The 17,104-nt window shown below is 42.0% G+C and overlaps 1 protein-coding gene across 1 annotated transcript in view; it reads left to right on the top strand.

Moving 5' to 3' along the window:
- sdk2b (sidekick cell adhesion molecule 2b) overlaps positions 1 to 17,104 on the top strand; it is a 460,427-nt gene that overhangs the window by 64,797 nt on the left and 378,526 nt on the right. Inside the window, exon 5 of the mRNA XM_070858209.1 lies at positions 12,945 to 13,056. Coding sequence (XP_070714310.1) covers positions 12,945 to 13,056 — 112 coding nt within the window. The remainder of the gene's footprint in view (positions 1 to 12,944; positions 13,057 to 17,104) is intronic.

Genomic DNA, 17,104 nt, shown 5'->3' with positions numbered 1-17,104 from the left:
CCCGGGGTTCTGGCCAATATTTATCCCCCAATCAACATAACAAAAAAAATAGATTATCTGATCATCACATTGCTGCTTGTGTGCAAATTGGCTGCCGCATTTCCTACATTACAACAGTGACTACACTCCAAAAGTACTTCATTGGCTGCAAAGTACTTTGAGACGTCCGGTGGTCGTGAAAAGCGCTATATAAATGCAAGTCATTCTTTCGTTCTTTCTTTCCTTCGACTCATAAAACATGCAAAATCTTAGCTATACTTGGGAGCTTAATCAAGGTCTGGGGATGGCTAAAAGCACTTCACGTCCACTGAATCACTTTTGATGCAGTCAAACATGGCAGTCAATTTACATATAGCAAGGTCCCATGAACAGCAGAAGAGATGAATGGCCAGTTTCTGATGGTGTTAATTGAGGGATTAATGTTGGTCAGGGTAACAGAAGAATTCGTAGTACAAATCTTTAAAACCAAATTATTTTTGCTTTGTTAATTTGAAACTATGAACAGGATATAAGTAGCTCGATTCTTACTGGTATTTCTTTAAGTGACTTTGATGTTGATGTTAAGTGATGTTGTTAGGAATCTAAATGATTAGAGTTTTGGAAATCTAAAGCCCAAATGGTATTTTCCACAATTATTTTGGCCACTTATTTTTTGCAAGGGCAGTTAATTTTTAACATGCAATTTGGACTTTAACACGAAATCCATTTCTCTGATGCAAGTTACGCAGAGATTCCGAATGTGATTACCCTTAGACCAGGGTTGTTTCAGCTTTTATCTTTGTGGGCCGCAAGCATACCATGGAGTCTCAGGGACCACATCAAATGTTGTATCCATGTTCGCAGTAATTTGTAAAACTCTTGAGTTGCTGATTCTAACAGATTTTGGTATTGTGGTTTAAGATGTATCTACCCATGTGCAGCAGTACCAAAAGCTGCCCATTCTAAGGCCTCAAGTTTCCACATGATTTGCTCCTGATTTTGAGGAGCAACTGGTGTAGAACGGAGTATCTTAGAAATCGGAATTCTCCACATTTAGTTTGCTCCAGTTCTAGTCAGTTAGAACAGTTTCACTTTGGAACAGAATTTTTTTTTCAAAAGGGGGCGTGTCCGGCCACTTACGCCTGATTTCAAAGTTTCGTGAGTGAAAACTTACTCCAAACTAACTTAGAATGGAGTAAGTGAAGATTTTTGTACGCTCGAAAAAACCTTGTCTACACTTTAGAAAATCAGGCGCAGGTTACAAATTAGGCGTAGGGAACGAGGTGGGGGGGGAAGGGAAGTCATTAAATTCTACAATCAATCCTTAGTTATACTTATACAAATATTATACAAAAATCCAATCTGAATAAAAATTTATAAGCAAAGAAAAGATTAAATAAACCATGTTCCTACCTGTGTGAAAGTGCTTCAGGCAGGCCTTTCATGTTGGAGACAGGCAGCGGTGTGGCGTCAGTGTCTCGACGGCAGCAGCAGCAAGCTTCGAGCTGAGCTGCTGTGCTTGAGGCAGGCCTTCATTCTCTTCGTGGCTGGCCGCAAAGAAGCAGCACCGGACGGACCCGAGGCCATTCGGCCATGAGATATCAGCGGCGTCAGTGGCTGGCCGGCAGCCGAAGAATCAGCGGACCGATGTGAGGCCATTCGGCCATGAGATAGCAGCGGCGTCAGTGGCTGGCCGGGAGCCGAAGAATCAACGCAGGACACACGCAGCTCATTAAGGTTCTTGAGGCCATTCGGCCATGCTTTAGGGGCGGCGTCAGTGGCTGGCCGGCAGCCAAAGAATCAGCAGCGGACGGACGTGAGGCCATTCAGCCATAGGATATCAGCGGCGTCAGTGGCTGGCCGGCAGCCGAAGATACAGCAGCAGCCTTCGAGCTGTGAGGGGGACTGAGGCCATTTGGACAGGGAGAGGCAGCCACATCGACAGTTTTATATTTAAATTTGCAGAATGGGTGCTGCATTGTCAACACCACGTATTATTGCAAAGTTGAATTGGCACTCTTATTTCTCCAAACACACAGTCTTTAATTTGCATGCACCAATGCAGCACCGGTTCTGCAAGTTTAGCAGCGAAAAGCTGAACTCACTGATTTCAGCAGGTGATTTATCCAGCAGTGCTGCTAAAAGCACTCCGTCACACACAGAAATATCAAAAAAAATTAAATTACAAGCCTTTGCAGGGGTCCAAGAAACAAATCTTCACTTTTTCTGCAGTATTTTTAAAAATGGCCGAGTGCCAATGTTTGTGTAAGACTGCGCGTGCGCGCGCGCAGGGTTGCCGGCACCACGAAGGCTAATTTAAATTGTACCCGCCCCCTGCTACTTAGAAAATCAGCGCGAGTGTTAGGCTCCGCCCCCTGCTGCGAAGAGCGCTGCGCCAAGCAGACATCGAGCTCCAAGAATATCGGACTTTTTTTTTAGGCCCAGTTTTCGGCACGAAAAACATGCGCCCAGCTCGGAGGTGCGCCGTTTTTGCCGCGGCACAAAACTTGGGGCCTAAATCTCCAGGCCCACAAAATAAATAAAAGTGCAATAAGACTGAGCAGCCTGGTCTTTGAGAGCTGAATTCTCAGGACTCAGCAGCTGCAGGTTGGACACACTGCCTTAGACTAATCGATCTGGAATTTCAAATCAGAAACTGATACTGAAACAATATACACCATAACCCAAAAACGACTAAATTAAGCACAGTTTTAGTTAAAAATATATATATTCACCTGGACTACCCCTCCCCAGTTTATTATTTTTAACCCTAGTTTTTCTACCAATTCTAAAATAATCTATCTTTATTAAACTTTGTTTACTTTTTTTTCTCCCCTCTTGAAGACACTCGGAAATTGCTGGAGTGAATTTCCTTAACCCATCCTCCGGTACCTCTCTGAAATGGCACCAATAAAAAAAAGAAAGACTTGCATTTATATAGCGCCTTTCATGACCACCGGATGTCTCAAAGCTTTTTACAGCCAATGAAGTACTTTTGGAGTGTAGTCACTCTTGCAATGTGGGAAACATCATTTATGAGCCTTCACAATGAATGCTTGCAAGATGCTCAGTTGTGGGGTATCACAGCTGAGCACAACCCTGTCCTCACCCAGTGACAGACACTTCCAGCAAGGAACCCTGGTTTATTTTGCCCTCAGCTAATTCAGGGATGTTGAGACCAATGACTACCAGCCTGGTCTAGGTAAGCGTGCTCAACACAAACAGATATCAAGCTTGGTGCCTTCCTCTTTTGTATGGCTCAGCTACTGGCTACTCGAAGGAACCTCTGAACCTTTGGAAGAGCCTCTAACCTTTTACTAATTTTGAAACCTTTATGTTATTTTGTTCCCTCCACTTGGCTCCCGTCAGCCTTTTGATGATGGGAGCAATTTCAAAATGTTGTACTTTTATTGCCAGAAAAATAGCTATAAAGGTGTTGTTTTCATTAATCAAGAATTCTGCTATTGAAGTGTTGGAAAGGTTTCATCCCTGTTTGCTATATCTGTTGTCACACCTATCAATTATGAACTTTCATGTGTATAGTTTGTGGAAAAACTCTACTCAAAGCAAGAAGCATTTTAAATAAACAAGCCCTCTTAAGACACTTCCAAAACAAAGTACGTAGTAGTATGAAGGAGTTCTGTCTTAAACACTTCCCTACATACACGTGCGATGGATGTTGGCAGGTTGTGCATTCCACTCTGCACTAATACCTCCACAGGTGCTGACCAATCAATTTCTACAGAACCTCCTAATCCGTTACTTGTCGATGCATGCACATGCCTTCAGAAAACTCCCAACTGTTACACACAATATTGATTTCCATTTCCAAACCAAACTTTTGTTTCTGTGTCGAGTAATAATAGACAATAGCCCACACAATGTGGGAAATCAAAACGGGAGAATAAGACTTGGGGAAGCTTGAGGCTGGTAACCCAGATATTGGAATGGAGTTGGAAGAGAGTGGGGCCTTTCTGTTGTCCACCAGTGAGACTGCCTTTCGGTGGTACAGACAGGTATGCTCCCAATAAGGGTTCAAATATGTATCATTTTCTCCTTGAAAACAGATTCTGCTATGTTTTAATGGAGCAAACCCATGCCCGCCGTATATAAGCAGAAACATATTCATGTTATATTCCATCTTTTTTTTATTGGTAAAGGCCATTAAAAAGAAACGCAACCTTCCATATTTGAAGGTATAGTTTTGTCTTGCAAAAGATTCTTCCGAAACAAAAGCTTGACATGGCCAAATTAGGGTGTCCAATCTGTGTGATTATCACGACTGCTTTAAGTTTTTGTTATAATTTATGTTTTTGTAGTCTGAAAAGTGAAAAATGTTGAAAAAAAACATCCATGTTTGGTATTTCTCAACTCAGTCCATCATGTTTTGTCTGTCAAGGGGATCTGTGCCTGTGTAAAACACATTTCAATTGCAGCCCTCAGCAATAATAAGAAGAAAAATTGATATTTAGCCCCATAGTCACTGACCATCTGCCAGTAAAGACAGTCACTATTCAAGTTAAAATTGTTCAATTATTGTTAGATTTCAGTGTACATGATTTTGAAGCAGTCTTCAATAGAAGCACATTTATAACCCAGAAACCATATATGGAAATTAGGTGAAGAATTTAATCAATGGGTTTAATAAATAGGATGAAGTCTCAGCCTTGGGCCTTCTCTGTAGTGTTCAGGATTGATGGAAGTTTTACTTTTCAAGCTATTCGTGCTGCAGGCAGCCCTCATCTCTCTGTATGAGTGTTAACAAACTGTGTTTCAGCATGATTCACTGACTGCAGGATTTCTGAAACCACCTCCTGCTGTATAGGATCACTGGCTGTGGTCTGCTGAGAATTTAGGGAGGCAGAGTTGTTCCATTCTTGCTGTGATTCACTCTGTTGTGTGCATTACTTGTATCTATTGATTTTTCCCTTGACCGTTTCCTTTTTCTTCTTCTTGGTTTCTCTCAGCTTATGAAGGTGAAAGAACATTTGCTGGTAAGGCCTTACCTGTGACTGTGTAACCCTCAAATCCTCACTAACCTTTACTGTCGCTGTGTATAAACAATTAAACAGAAATAATTACACTTCCCACACATCATCTGCTCTTTCAGTTTTCACAATATATGTATAATAATAGGAACATTATTTTCTGTGATTTTCTAATAATCAATATTGCAAAGTTGATTAAGCAAAATATGCCCTGCTAGAAGTATTTGTAAAATTCACTACGTTTGTAACTTTTGTTGATTTACTGCTTTAATTTTCTAAACCTTATTATTTTGATTTTTCTTATGTCATATGAGGTTGATTACAATCTTCCCAACTGCTGTTACAGACAAAAAAAAAATAGAATTCTCAACATATTCCAATCAGCCGCTCAACTAACCTGGTTTGGTCCTGGTCAGTAAGGTTTGGAGTTGAAAGCCTGACCAATTATGAATCAGATCTGAATCTCTTTTTGATATTTGAATGATATTTTCTGTAATGTCCGAACGAAAGTTGTCGCATTTCTTACTCAAATTAGATGTAAAAGATAAAAATGAGGGTCCTGAAATAATTCTGCAGAGCAAGACCATATAATACCCTTATTCTTCAGTATTTCTTGCAGGGAAAACAACACAAACTAATAGCTCAATGGGTAAATTTACTGTGTTCGAACTTTACTTGCTATAACAGGTCAAAATAAACAAAGACTTGCATTTATCTAGAGTCTTTCACCATCCCAGGACATCCCAAAGTGCTTTACAACCAGTCACGTACTTTTGTCGTGTATTCACTAGTCTAATGCAGGAGATGCGGCAGTCAATTTGGGCAGGATGTTCCGAATTTTAATCACTGGTAGGTGCTGAGTTAGTTAATCTCAGCCAGGGTAACCAGAGGTACAACTACAATTAACTTCCGGGCCCCTGGACTAGGAAGATGGGTTTCTGCTTCTCTCGAGTAACACCTGCTTAAAAGATCATGCCAATCCATCCATTCTCCCAGTCCCTCCACTATCTCCAGATTGTTCACAACCTCAGCACTGTCATCAACCCTGAGCTTTTCCTACCCCATATCTTCCCCATCACAAAGGCCATCTCCTTCCAACTCCATTACATTGTACACCTCTACCTCTGCCTTAGCCCATCTGCTACTGAAACCCTCTTTCATGCCTTTGTCACCTAATAATCATGTTGATTATTCCAATGCTCTCCTGGTTGGCTTCCCATCCTCCACCCTCCATAGGTTTTTAGCATGTTTCAGCTCATCCAAAACTCTGCTGCCCGTACCCTATCCCACACTAAGTCCCACTCACTCAGCGCCCTGATCAATATTGGCTCCTGTTCCTCCAACACCCCCAATTTTAAAATTCTCATCTTTATGTTTAATTCCTTTCATAGGTTGTCCTCTCCCTCCATCTCTGTAACCTCCTCCAGCCCTACATCTACTCCCCCACCCTCTCTAGAACGTTCTGCTCCTCTGACTCTAGCCCCCTGTGCCTCCCTCCTTCGCCCCAGCATTGGCAATAGTACCTTAAACCATGTAGACCCCATGCTTAGGAATTTCCTCCCTAAACCTTTCTAGCTCCCTCTCCTTCTTTAATGCCATCCTTAAAATCTCTTTGACCAAGCTTCTGGTCACCACTTCTAATATCTCCTTCCTTGGCTCAATGTCCAGTTTATCTCGTTACGCCTTTGTGAAACAACTTAAACATCTGCCTTGTTAAAGGTGCTATATAAATGCAAGTTTCTGTTGATAAGTGAGATTGTTTCTTTCCCCTACAATACTGACATCTCCCCCATTCCAATATCTTGCATACACTCACAAGTTGTTTTAATACTGATTTTGGAGGGATGCTAGTTCTGCCAACTGTTTGAAATCTAATGAGACAAATTGACCTGCCCATGGACAGTGTTTGTCAACATCATGGAGATCTGTATCAAGAAAAACATCAATTAATTTCTATAATTACTCTGATAATTTTCATTAAAAATGATTTTATTGGTACTGATCCCTAATGCATCTTGCAGTAGCTGATCTTAGCCAGGGAAACACCGCACCAGAGGGGATAAACATGAGCCATGCTTCCCATAGTGGCTCCCCTTCCATGATGCATGCTGGAACAATGTCAACGTAGTTAAATGGCAAGGATATGATTGGGCTTAACTGTAATGGCCTCTGTGTCTGCATCCATTTATTGTTCAGACTCTTGCATAACAATTAGAATTTGGGCATGGTGCTTGTTGGGAGGGGAATAGAGGTTTAAGAGTGCTTCAGTCTATGGTGCGATTCCCCACCATCAGTCACTGCCTTTGGGAAAGAAATTGAAAGGGACGCAAAAGAAGGTTTTTTGCTCTGATTCTGGCAATCCATGAATTGAGTGATTTTGGGGAAAGCAACAAAGGCAAATCTAGTTTTACATTTGTCCCAGTACTGAGGCTGAAGTATTTCTCACTGTGAGATTGAAGCATCCAAAAGTTAAAGAAAGCAAACCATGTCTGTGATGTATGGTAACATTTACCTCTTAACAATTACATGAACGCTCCCTTTCCCCTCTGTTCAACCTTATGTTCGTGTGCCCAGAGTTCCCTACATTTACCTTTTTGTTTAGTTTTGCTCACCACTCACCTTATGACGTAAATTATTTTCCATTGTTGGTGCCGTTCTGTGCTTGGCATTTCGTATTTGGTTGAATTTACTAACACTGCCCTTGAAGTGCCAAGGTCCAAGAAGACGATTGTAAAACTGCACCTTGCTACTTCTTCAGGGCTGCAGCTTTTAAAGGCACGCTGTTTTCCTGATGAAATTGATGTAAGTTATTGAAAGTATTTTCTTCTGTTATATCTTTCGAGGCCAGACACCTTAAGACTATGGCTGAGAGACTCGACATATTCAGTTGGGGAGTGACGTCGGACATGTTCTCCCTCACCCCCAATTTTTCTGGTACAGCTTATGACCCCAGCCCAAAAAATGATAACCGATGGAACTGCTGAATTACCGAGCCGCTTTCCAAGCCCCAAATTACCATTGATATTCCCACAACTTTCTTAACATGTGGTTGTATCACAGATATCAAAAATATTTACCGGTGCTGCTTTGTCACCAGCTTGCCTGTCAGGAGTGATGAAACACCGCTGCAGGTCTCTTCCTCCTTCGCACTAAGTAAGCAAGCACCTCTGGTACTCTGCCAAATCAGAACTGTCAAGTCCAGCAAGTTCTGGTCTGAGCAGTTTCAAACATAAATATCAACCAAGTCTGGAATCCTAATGTAGGTTTCAAAGCACGTTAGCAAATTGTTCCACCGAGTCTGATAATGCAGCTTCTATCTTGATTCTCACCTGGGACTCTATGTAGATTGTATCTGATCAGTACTTTTCAGTGGGTCATCTGTTGATGTCAGGTGAGTCGTATGAAATGGCCCTTCACCTCAGGCTAGCAGGCGGGCCATTTGAGAGTTCAGATCTCCATCTGGCAGTCAGGAATGGGACTGATGGGATCAGTTGTATCCTAAACAGACAGTTTTCTTTTGAATGATTATGGCATTGATGGAATCATGTAGAAATTCCTATCACGAGCTGGCTTAACCCTTGCCTGATGGAGAATATGAAATAGTGGACAATGGTAATAAGGGCGGGGGGGGGGAATTAAAAACTTACGATTTTGGAAAGCAATGTAACGTTTAATGAAAATGATGTTACTGTGTTCTAAGCAGCCTAATGACATTTTCAATTATTTTATTATCTCTTGGCACTGTAAGGTCATAAAAGCAGTTGGGTTGAAAAACAGAGTTTATCAAATTTGTACCAAAATTCATGGATTCTGCCAAAACATTAGACACCATTGTCGCTGCTTCAAAATCTAACAGGAATTTCTGCTGTAATCGATACCTTAACTGAACCCAGAGCAATTATTTTACACTTTTTTTTCTCTAAGCAGAAGAATGCAGGTTATAATGACGAATAAACTAAAAGGTTGTAGTGTGGTAAAATGGCATTCACATAATGTCAAAGCATTTGTGTGACAACACAAGGACATAAGATCATAAGAACATAAGAAATAGAAGCAGGAGAAGGCCATTCGACCCCTCGAGCCTGCTCCGCCATTCAATAAGATCATGGCTGATCTTCTGTCTCAACTCCACGTTCCTGCACCATCCCCATATCCCTTGATTCCCTTAATATCCAAATATCTGGCAATCTCTATCTTGAATTTACTCAACGGCTGAGCCTCCACAGCCCTCTCGGGTGGATAATTCAAAACAGTCACCACCCTCTGAATTAAGACATTTCTCCTCATCTCTGTTCTAAATGGCCGACCCTTTATTCTGAGACTATGACTCCTGCTACTAGACTCCTCAGCCAGAGGAAACATCCTTCCAGCATCTACCCTATCAATTCCTGTAAGAATTCTGTATGTTTCAGTGAGTTACATGCATTTCAGCACCATCAGCTTTTTTTGAGTTAGAAATGTGAAGGTACAATCTGGTAATCTCATGCCAAGAAAGCACAAAAAAGCTTTACTTTGCTGTAATCTCAATAAAGAGAATTGAAGTTAGACTGTTTTTTCAAAGTGGAGGGTGGGGGGGGGTTGGTGGGATGGGTGGGGATGGGGGTGGGGGGGTGGGATGGGGGTGGGGGTGGGGGGGTGGGCAGTGTAACGACTGGCCAGGAGTCTTCTACTCCTCCACAGAATATAGAAAATTGCATTGATGCCAATCATGAAGGCCATGACACAGGCAATCCTGTTTCCCCGCTGAAGGAGAATAAAATAATGGTTCAGAAATGTCTGTGATGTGATTGCATTTTCTCGTTAAATGAGTGCATCTACAATGAATGACTGGGAATTGAGTGTTCAAATGTGCATGCACACACTTTATACATTTCATTACCTTCAATACTTTGTCTTTCTGCAAAAAAATGAAGAAGCTACAACTTTTTAGTTCAACAACAACATATTTATATACCGCCTTTAATGTAATAAAACGTCCCAAGGTGCTTCACAGGAGTATTATCCAAAAAATAACAAAATTTGACACCGAACCATATAAGATGTTAGGGCAGATTATCATAACCTTCATCGAAGAGGTAGGTTTTAAGGAGCATCTAAAAGGAGGAAAGAGAAGTGGAGAGGCGGTGAGATTTACAGGGGAGTTTCCAGTGCTTGGAACCTAGGCAGTTGAAGGCCCGACCGCCAATGGCGGAGCATTTAAGATCTGAGATGCTCAAAAGACAAGAATAGGTGGAGCGCAGAGGTCTAGGGGGATTATAGGGCTGGAGGAGATTAGAGATGAGGAGGGGCGAGGCCATGGGGGGGATTTGAAAACCAGGATGAGAATTTTATAATCGAGGCGTTGCTTAACTGGGAGCCAATGTCAGTCAGCGAGCACAGGTGAGATGGGTGAACGGGACTTGGTGCGAGTTAGCACACCGACGTTTGGTTTGCTCGCGTGAGCTGTTAAGTATATTTTATTTTCCTACATCTGAACAGGCCTGGCATGCAGTGATGTAATCCAATATGCATGTCGATATAAAGTGGACACATGGGACTCCTGAGATTGGCCTGATCAAGCAGATTCTTAAAGACAAATAACAATTTTGGTTGTTGCTAAAAATTCTTTGATTCATTTGTATTTTTTATTTTGCACGTGTAACAACTCCTGAGATATTTGGTCTGCTCCTTTCGCTGTCCTGGGGGCCAGCATTTACAGATCATGTCACGCCTACTTCAACATGTCAGAGGAGACCTTACTTTGTCGCCTTTGCCTCACAAGAACAGTGGTCACACAGTTGTACCATGTGCTATAGGATAATCTACAGGCAGCATCTTGAACTGTGATGGCTCTTCACAGAGAAAAGATGGTTACCATGGCATGAAGCTATGGTGTCACCACATCCTTCCAGTGCACACCTGCATTAAGCAAGTGGAAAAACACAGTGTAATCACTTTTAGAGGAAAGGCGGCTTCAGTTAGTTGCACAGCTTTTACTGGTTGGCAGAATTCCCTCGAGTGTTGTAACTGGCACCCATATAGGCATCAGGATCTTTGTATCAACTTATAGCTTACCGCAACAGAGAGGGTTTGCTTCAGCTGGCATCAGACCACAGATACATAATTATGCGAGTCAGTGGCTGTTAACCAGGAACCAACCATGTCTGTCTTCACTGTGCAGCATTATTTAAAAGAGAAAAAACACTGGCCCTTTGAAAGAACTATCTAATTGGTCCTCTTTCCCTGTACCCTTTAAATTCTTTTGCTGTTTCTCAGATGCCATCTTCATGATAAGTAGTCTGTGCCGTGTTGGCATAATGGAAGAATGTGTGCACAAGGGCAATAATTGTGTACAGTGCTTCAGTTCCCAACATGTATAGGAAGAGGGGTCAAAGTGGATCATTCTTTCAAAAAGCCAGCGTTGATGCAATGGGCCGAATAGCCACCTCCTGTGCTCTAAACAAATGCTGAGATGTCCGAGCTGAGGTGCTCTTCTGCTGCTTGAGGGTGTTCCAGTACAGTCAGGAGGAATGGATGCACATTGTTTTCCAGAGCCATTCACCCAATATTCTCTCTTTAATAATGCTGCACAATAAAGCTATCAGGGCTGCTTCCTGGATAACAGCCACTGACAAGAAATGTGAGCAAAATTGAGTAGTTACCTTCTTCCTCCTAATATGAGCAACGTTATTACTCAGTTGGAGATGGTTATGAGGGGCCTGGATGACTGTATTGATACTTGCATTGGAAGGTGGCCTTCAGTTCCAACTAATGTCACCCTCCTTCAGTGTGCCTCCTGCAAGAGGACCTCCTATCCTGCAGCAGCAGAAGTAGTACTGCTGATTACATGTCTCCACTGCACCATTGTGGACAACTCGCCAGCTTTCCTGGCACCACCAAACTTCCCCTTGAGTGGCGAGCTTCGGCCGTTAGCTGCTGCCTTGCCAGATTCTCCACTCCCCAGCCATGTGCACTGACAGGTCCAGCAAACCTATATTCAAAGTAGGAGCGACTTCAATCGGAAAATTCAACGTAACACAGCCTTCCCCCTGAGTTGTCGCAGCAGTCCGGCCTGCAACATATGGGCTAGATCAGCCCCAATTTTGCTACTGTTGGAAAATCAAGACTTTCTTGCAGTTGTATGAAGGTTAATTTTAGCAGCTGAAAAAATGTTTTACTTCTCCATTGTGCCATAATCAGCTAATTTGTACTCTTGTAATGAATGGATTTCTCATCCTCCATATCTCTCCCCTCCTTTGTAACAGGCCCCTTTGATGGCTGGTTCTTTGATGTATTTATTCTCAGCTGCAGTATAGCTGACTCCAACTGAAGGCAAACCTGATCCAAGCATACAATTGCAATGTATTAAATCAGTTCCCATTCATTCTCATTGTATAGAATTTTGGCCCTGGTGTAACATGTAAATGTCTAATCCTGATCCAGCTTTAAGCTGTTCGCAGTGTGTGCATGTTCACAATCCTCACTGTCCTGAATATTGCCAGCTTCATTCCCAAATTTACTTTCCAATGTGACAACTTTGACCTCAACTGCAATGTACAAAGAAGTTCTCGAACCAATTTGGCATGCATCTTGATTCGCCTGCATTAAAGCCCTCCATTGTCTCATTTAAGAGGGCAAGAGACAACACAGTTAGAATAATAGCTAATACAGATTACCATTTCCGCATTGGTTCTGGGTCATTGATTGGGGTCAGATTGGTTTAATGAGGATAGGTGCAGACATGCAAGTTTGCTGGGATCACTTGATGTTCATTAGTAATAGAGGTGAGGCTCATTAAAAAAATATATATTTGAAGACTTCCTGTTTGAAGCTTAAAATAGAATCACTGTACAAATTGTGAGCACTTAATTCCACCACAACCTTTGCTTCAAAACATCTACTTATTTGCATTTGAAAAACACAAATTCTCAAGTGTATGCAGCCTTTAAAAGTAGCTCCTTTTCAGAGATTATTGTTGTCCTTTTTATGTCCTTAAAGATACAGGTGCCCCGGCAGACCCTATAGCTCCTGTTATAATCATCTCACCAAAGAACACAAGTGTCATCTTCGGGTTCCCTGAGGTTACGATGGAATGTGTGGCCAATGCCAGGTTAGTACTTCAACTTTTCACCTTCCTCTGTTTCAAGTGAAAATAATTGGTAAAAGAGCGATTTTTTTTTTTTCTCGAAGGACAGAAACTGCTGATTTGTCATTTAAAGAGAGATTTGAAGATTTGGGTGTTTAGCAGAATGGCAACAATTCCATTGTTATTCCAATTACAATGATTTTGAACAATTTCAAATAATCAGCCCTAGACAGCATCTCTGAAAATTGCACAGCTATTATACTGACACAATGCATTATCATCTTTTTAAATAGTTTTCAAAAATGTTATTAGCTGCTTTTGGAACCTCTGATGAGATTAGTAGCTTTGAAGGAAAGTGCAGATTCTACTTGAATGAGGTTTGGATGCAAGATTATAGCAGACACATTTGGCTGACTTCCAAAAAGGTTGTGTTATTAAAAACAATGCTAAGGGATTACTGACTGCCTTTCTCATCATCCTTCTTACACCTGTGATGCTACAATGTCGCCCATGAGCTTCACGTGTCAAAGCAGAGCTGGAAAGTACTGTAGTAGATGGGAACAGGAGCACAATGTTTCTCTGTAAATCAGAATTGCTCTCTCAGGTTGATGGGTGTCGTGCTGCCTTATAAAGTGAAACCATTAATTTTGGGAGCAGTCTAAAAAAATGGGAGCCCAAATCCACCTCTCTGAGTGCAATCAAATGGTGCAGAAAGCTCAGTCAATTGATGCGATTTCTGAAGATCAGTGGCTTTGCAGGGGTTATGAAAAGGACACAATCCTGCTAGAAAGAGGATGAGAGAAAGGATATAACTGTTTATATGCTACACCAAATTTCTCTAACGGGTTGATTCCCAATCCAGGAGTTCCCAGTGAGGATCGATGTTCACCGAGCGTGCTAGTTAGAAAACCACGGTAATCACAGCCTTTGATTCATTAATTTAAATTAATGTAGACAATGATGTCCACAATGGAGCATCTGGCTATGCGTGGCTAAGTTTTATTCCATGGTTTGAGTTGAGTTAGCCAATCTCAGCCGGGACAGTAATATGGGCAATTGACTTTGGCACAAATAGATTAGAGATTTAACTTGACATTGTTTGACCCAAAATCCTTAAGCAATGGCCAGCCTGAAAAGTACAGAAGGGCTGATTTTTCCACAACCAAAATAATTGTGGTTTCTGTGCTGCATTGTTGGAGGAGTCTAGCCGGAAGCACGGTGAATTGACTTCTACCCTCTTTTCTCTTGACCCTGACACAACCTGCCATGAGGAAATCGGGCAAATACAGTTGTACAGTTTAATCCACATGTCCGGTCTTGGGAATCTCCCATTGTTTTTAATGAGAAGTCACAAATCTATCGTGGTGCTCAGGGGAGATGGAAGGATTTATCTAAAAATCTTTAGGAGGCAAATTACATAGACTGCACAGCACAATAACAGGTCATTCGGCCCAACTAGTTCATGCCGGTGTGTATGCTCCACATGAGCCTCCTCCCACCCTTCTTCTAACGCCATCAGCATAACCTTCTATTCCTTTCTCCCGCATGTCCTTATCCAGGTTCCCATTAAATGTTATTCGTCTCATAACTCCTTGTGGTAGCGAGTTCCGCATTCTAACCACTCTCTGGGTGAAGGATTTTCTCCTGAGTTCCCTGTTGGATTTAATAGTCACTATCTTATATTGATGGCCCTAGTTTTGGTCTCCCCCAACAAGTGGAAATAAGTTCTGTGTCTACTCTATTAAACCCTTTCATAATCTTAAAGATCCCTATCAAATTATCCCTCAGCCTTCCCTTTTCTCGAGACAAGAACCCAGCCTTTCCTGATAGGTATAACCTCTTAATTCAGGTATTATCCTTGTAAATCTTCCTTGTATCTTCTCCAGTGCCTCCAAAAGATTTTTCTAATATGGAGACCAGAACTGCGCATAAACTGAAAATCACCTCAAACCCCTCCCTCAGCAAATATAGTTAATTGCAGCTGGAATGCAAGTCAATAAAAATACACTCCACAGAAATTCCTGTCCTAGTATCTACCATTTGGACAGACAGGTGAATATATCCTAAGTTCTGCAAAAATTCACCAGGCAAGTTTTGTTCATCTTTTCACAGGAACTAGTCGAAAATAAACTGGCAAATACTTGAACGTTGACCGATAATACTGATCAATTATATTTCTACAACTAAGTTATTTTCAGACATATAATTAACCTAAATTAAGAGGCACTTGAAACTATTTTAGGCAAGGAGTGGCAATTAAATTGCTTTCAAATGGTTTCACAGAAACACATTTCATCAGCACAGTCAGTCTCCTGTCGTATCGCTCAGAAACCAAACTAGAAATAAATGAATTGATGATTCCAAGCTGCAGAGTAAATTAGTATCAATAACCAATTGTATTTTTCAAAAACTACATTTTATTGATGAAAGCAACAGAGTCTGTATTTGTGTAAGCTGGTTTGAGAGTTGCAGCAACAATTTATAGAACACTATTGCTATAGGTGCTTTAGAATACTTGGGGCAACTCCCTACCCTGCCCCATACTCCGCCACTGAGCATGGTACTCAGCCCCCATCTCCCGAAGGAAGCTCACCAGTCATGTGTGTTTGCACTATAGCTCTTCTTTCTTTCTGCCTGACTTCAGTGCTCTCCCTGTGAGTTGATCAAACTCTTGGGGGGTGCATTTAACCCTACCCTCCTGGCTGGTTGGGTAGTTAAAATCGCCCAGGTTACTTACCTGCCAGAAAACTGCCAGGATCCCATTGTTCTGCACTTTAACCTGCTCTGCTGTGCTGGGGCTAAGGGTCCTATTTTACAAATGCATGTCAGGTTCCTATGAGACCAACAGGACCCAACTGCAATTCTAACTGAAGCCTGAGTGGGAAGGCTGGAGCGACTTACCCGGCCGGTAAAAAACAGTCACTACCTGCCAGGAAGAAGAAGAGGCCGAAAAAGGTGAACTTTCTTCTTTCCTTCATGGCACCAGGAGTAGCAGGAGTGCTTATCCAGGCCCCACAAGGAAAGCGTAGGTTTTTTGCTGCCTGGATTCCTGCCCCCACCCCTCTGCCGAACACAAGATCCCCTCCGAAGCCAATTCCGCCACCCACCAGGTGTCGCAGGCATCATGCAGGCAGAACAATTTCCCGCCGGCTTCCTGCCTGGAATGAACGGGGAATCGGTTGTTGGGATTTATGAGGCCTCGGAATGAAAATAACCCAGGCCTCATTTCAGGAGAAGTGACTGAGTTTCCAACTCACTTCCCTACACACCCACCCAAAGTTAAAATCAGGGCCTTCAACAGTGTGTGTTCTCTTATAGTTTGCACTTCTCCCAGGCTAGTTCTCCCTTTGTACCAACCTACCCTCAATTGCTCTCCATCAATATCCCCATTCTCCCTATTTGTTTCTGCACTACCCTTTGTTAATCTTGAACTCCCCAAACAAATAAAGATGAATTCTAACTAGAATACATTGATAAAAAATATATTCCACAAAGAATTCCTGTTTTAATATCTGCCTGTTTGAACGGACAGGTGAATATCCCACATGGATTTTCCAAAAATACATCACATGAGTTTTGTTAACCTTTTCACAGGAACTATGTGTGGTTAGCATATTAAATACGTGGCAAACACGTATTGACTTAGAATACTGACCAGATCAATCCAGTTGAATGTTGGGCCATTTGTGTGCAAGTAGACACACACGCATACACACCATCAACAATGTATTGTACTACAAATTACACCACTTTCATGAAAAATAAAAACAATTTTACAAATTGTTCATAATGCAATATTTTGCTGGAACAGTAACACGTATTTCCCACAATATGGAATAGAAGCAGAAATTGAGCTATTACCTGAAGATTGAAATGCCCCGTGAATGAAATATCCAGGAGCTTCTGAGGAAAGCTTCTCCGGTTATCAGCTTTTCCCCACCTCTACAGAAGGTGCCACCTTCAGGCAGGGCTGTGTACTTCGGGCACCAGAAACCTCCAGTCTCCGTCTTGGACAGAGACCGATGGCAACCAACTTCAGCGCTGCCTGCACCTGTAATCTCTCTTAACTGTT

The sequence above is a fragment of the Pristiophorus japonicus genome, chromosome 16 (assembly GCF_044704955.1).
Source record: "Pristiophorus japonicus isolate sPriJap1 chromosome 16, sPriJap1.hap1, whole genome shotgun sequence".
NCBI classification, from domain to species: Eukaryota; Metazoa; Chordata; class Chondrichthyes; family Pristiophoridae; genus Pristiophorus; species Pristiophorus japonicus.
The sequence above is the reverse complement of the archived record's forward strand: the minus strand, read 5'-3'. Positions and strand labels throughout refer to the sequence as shown.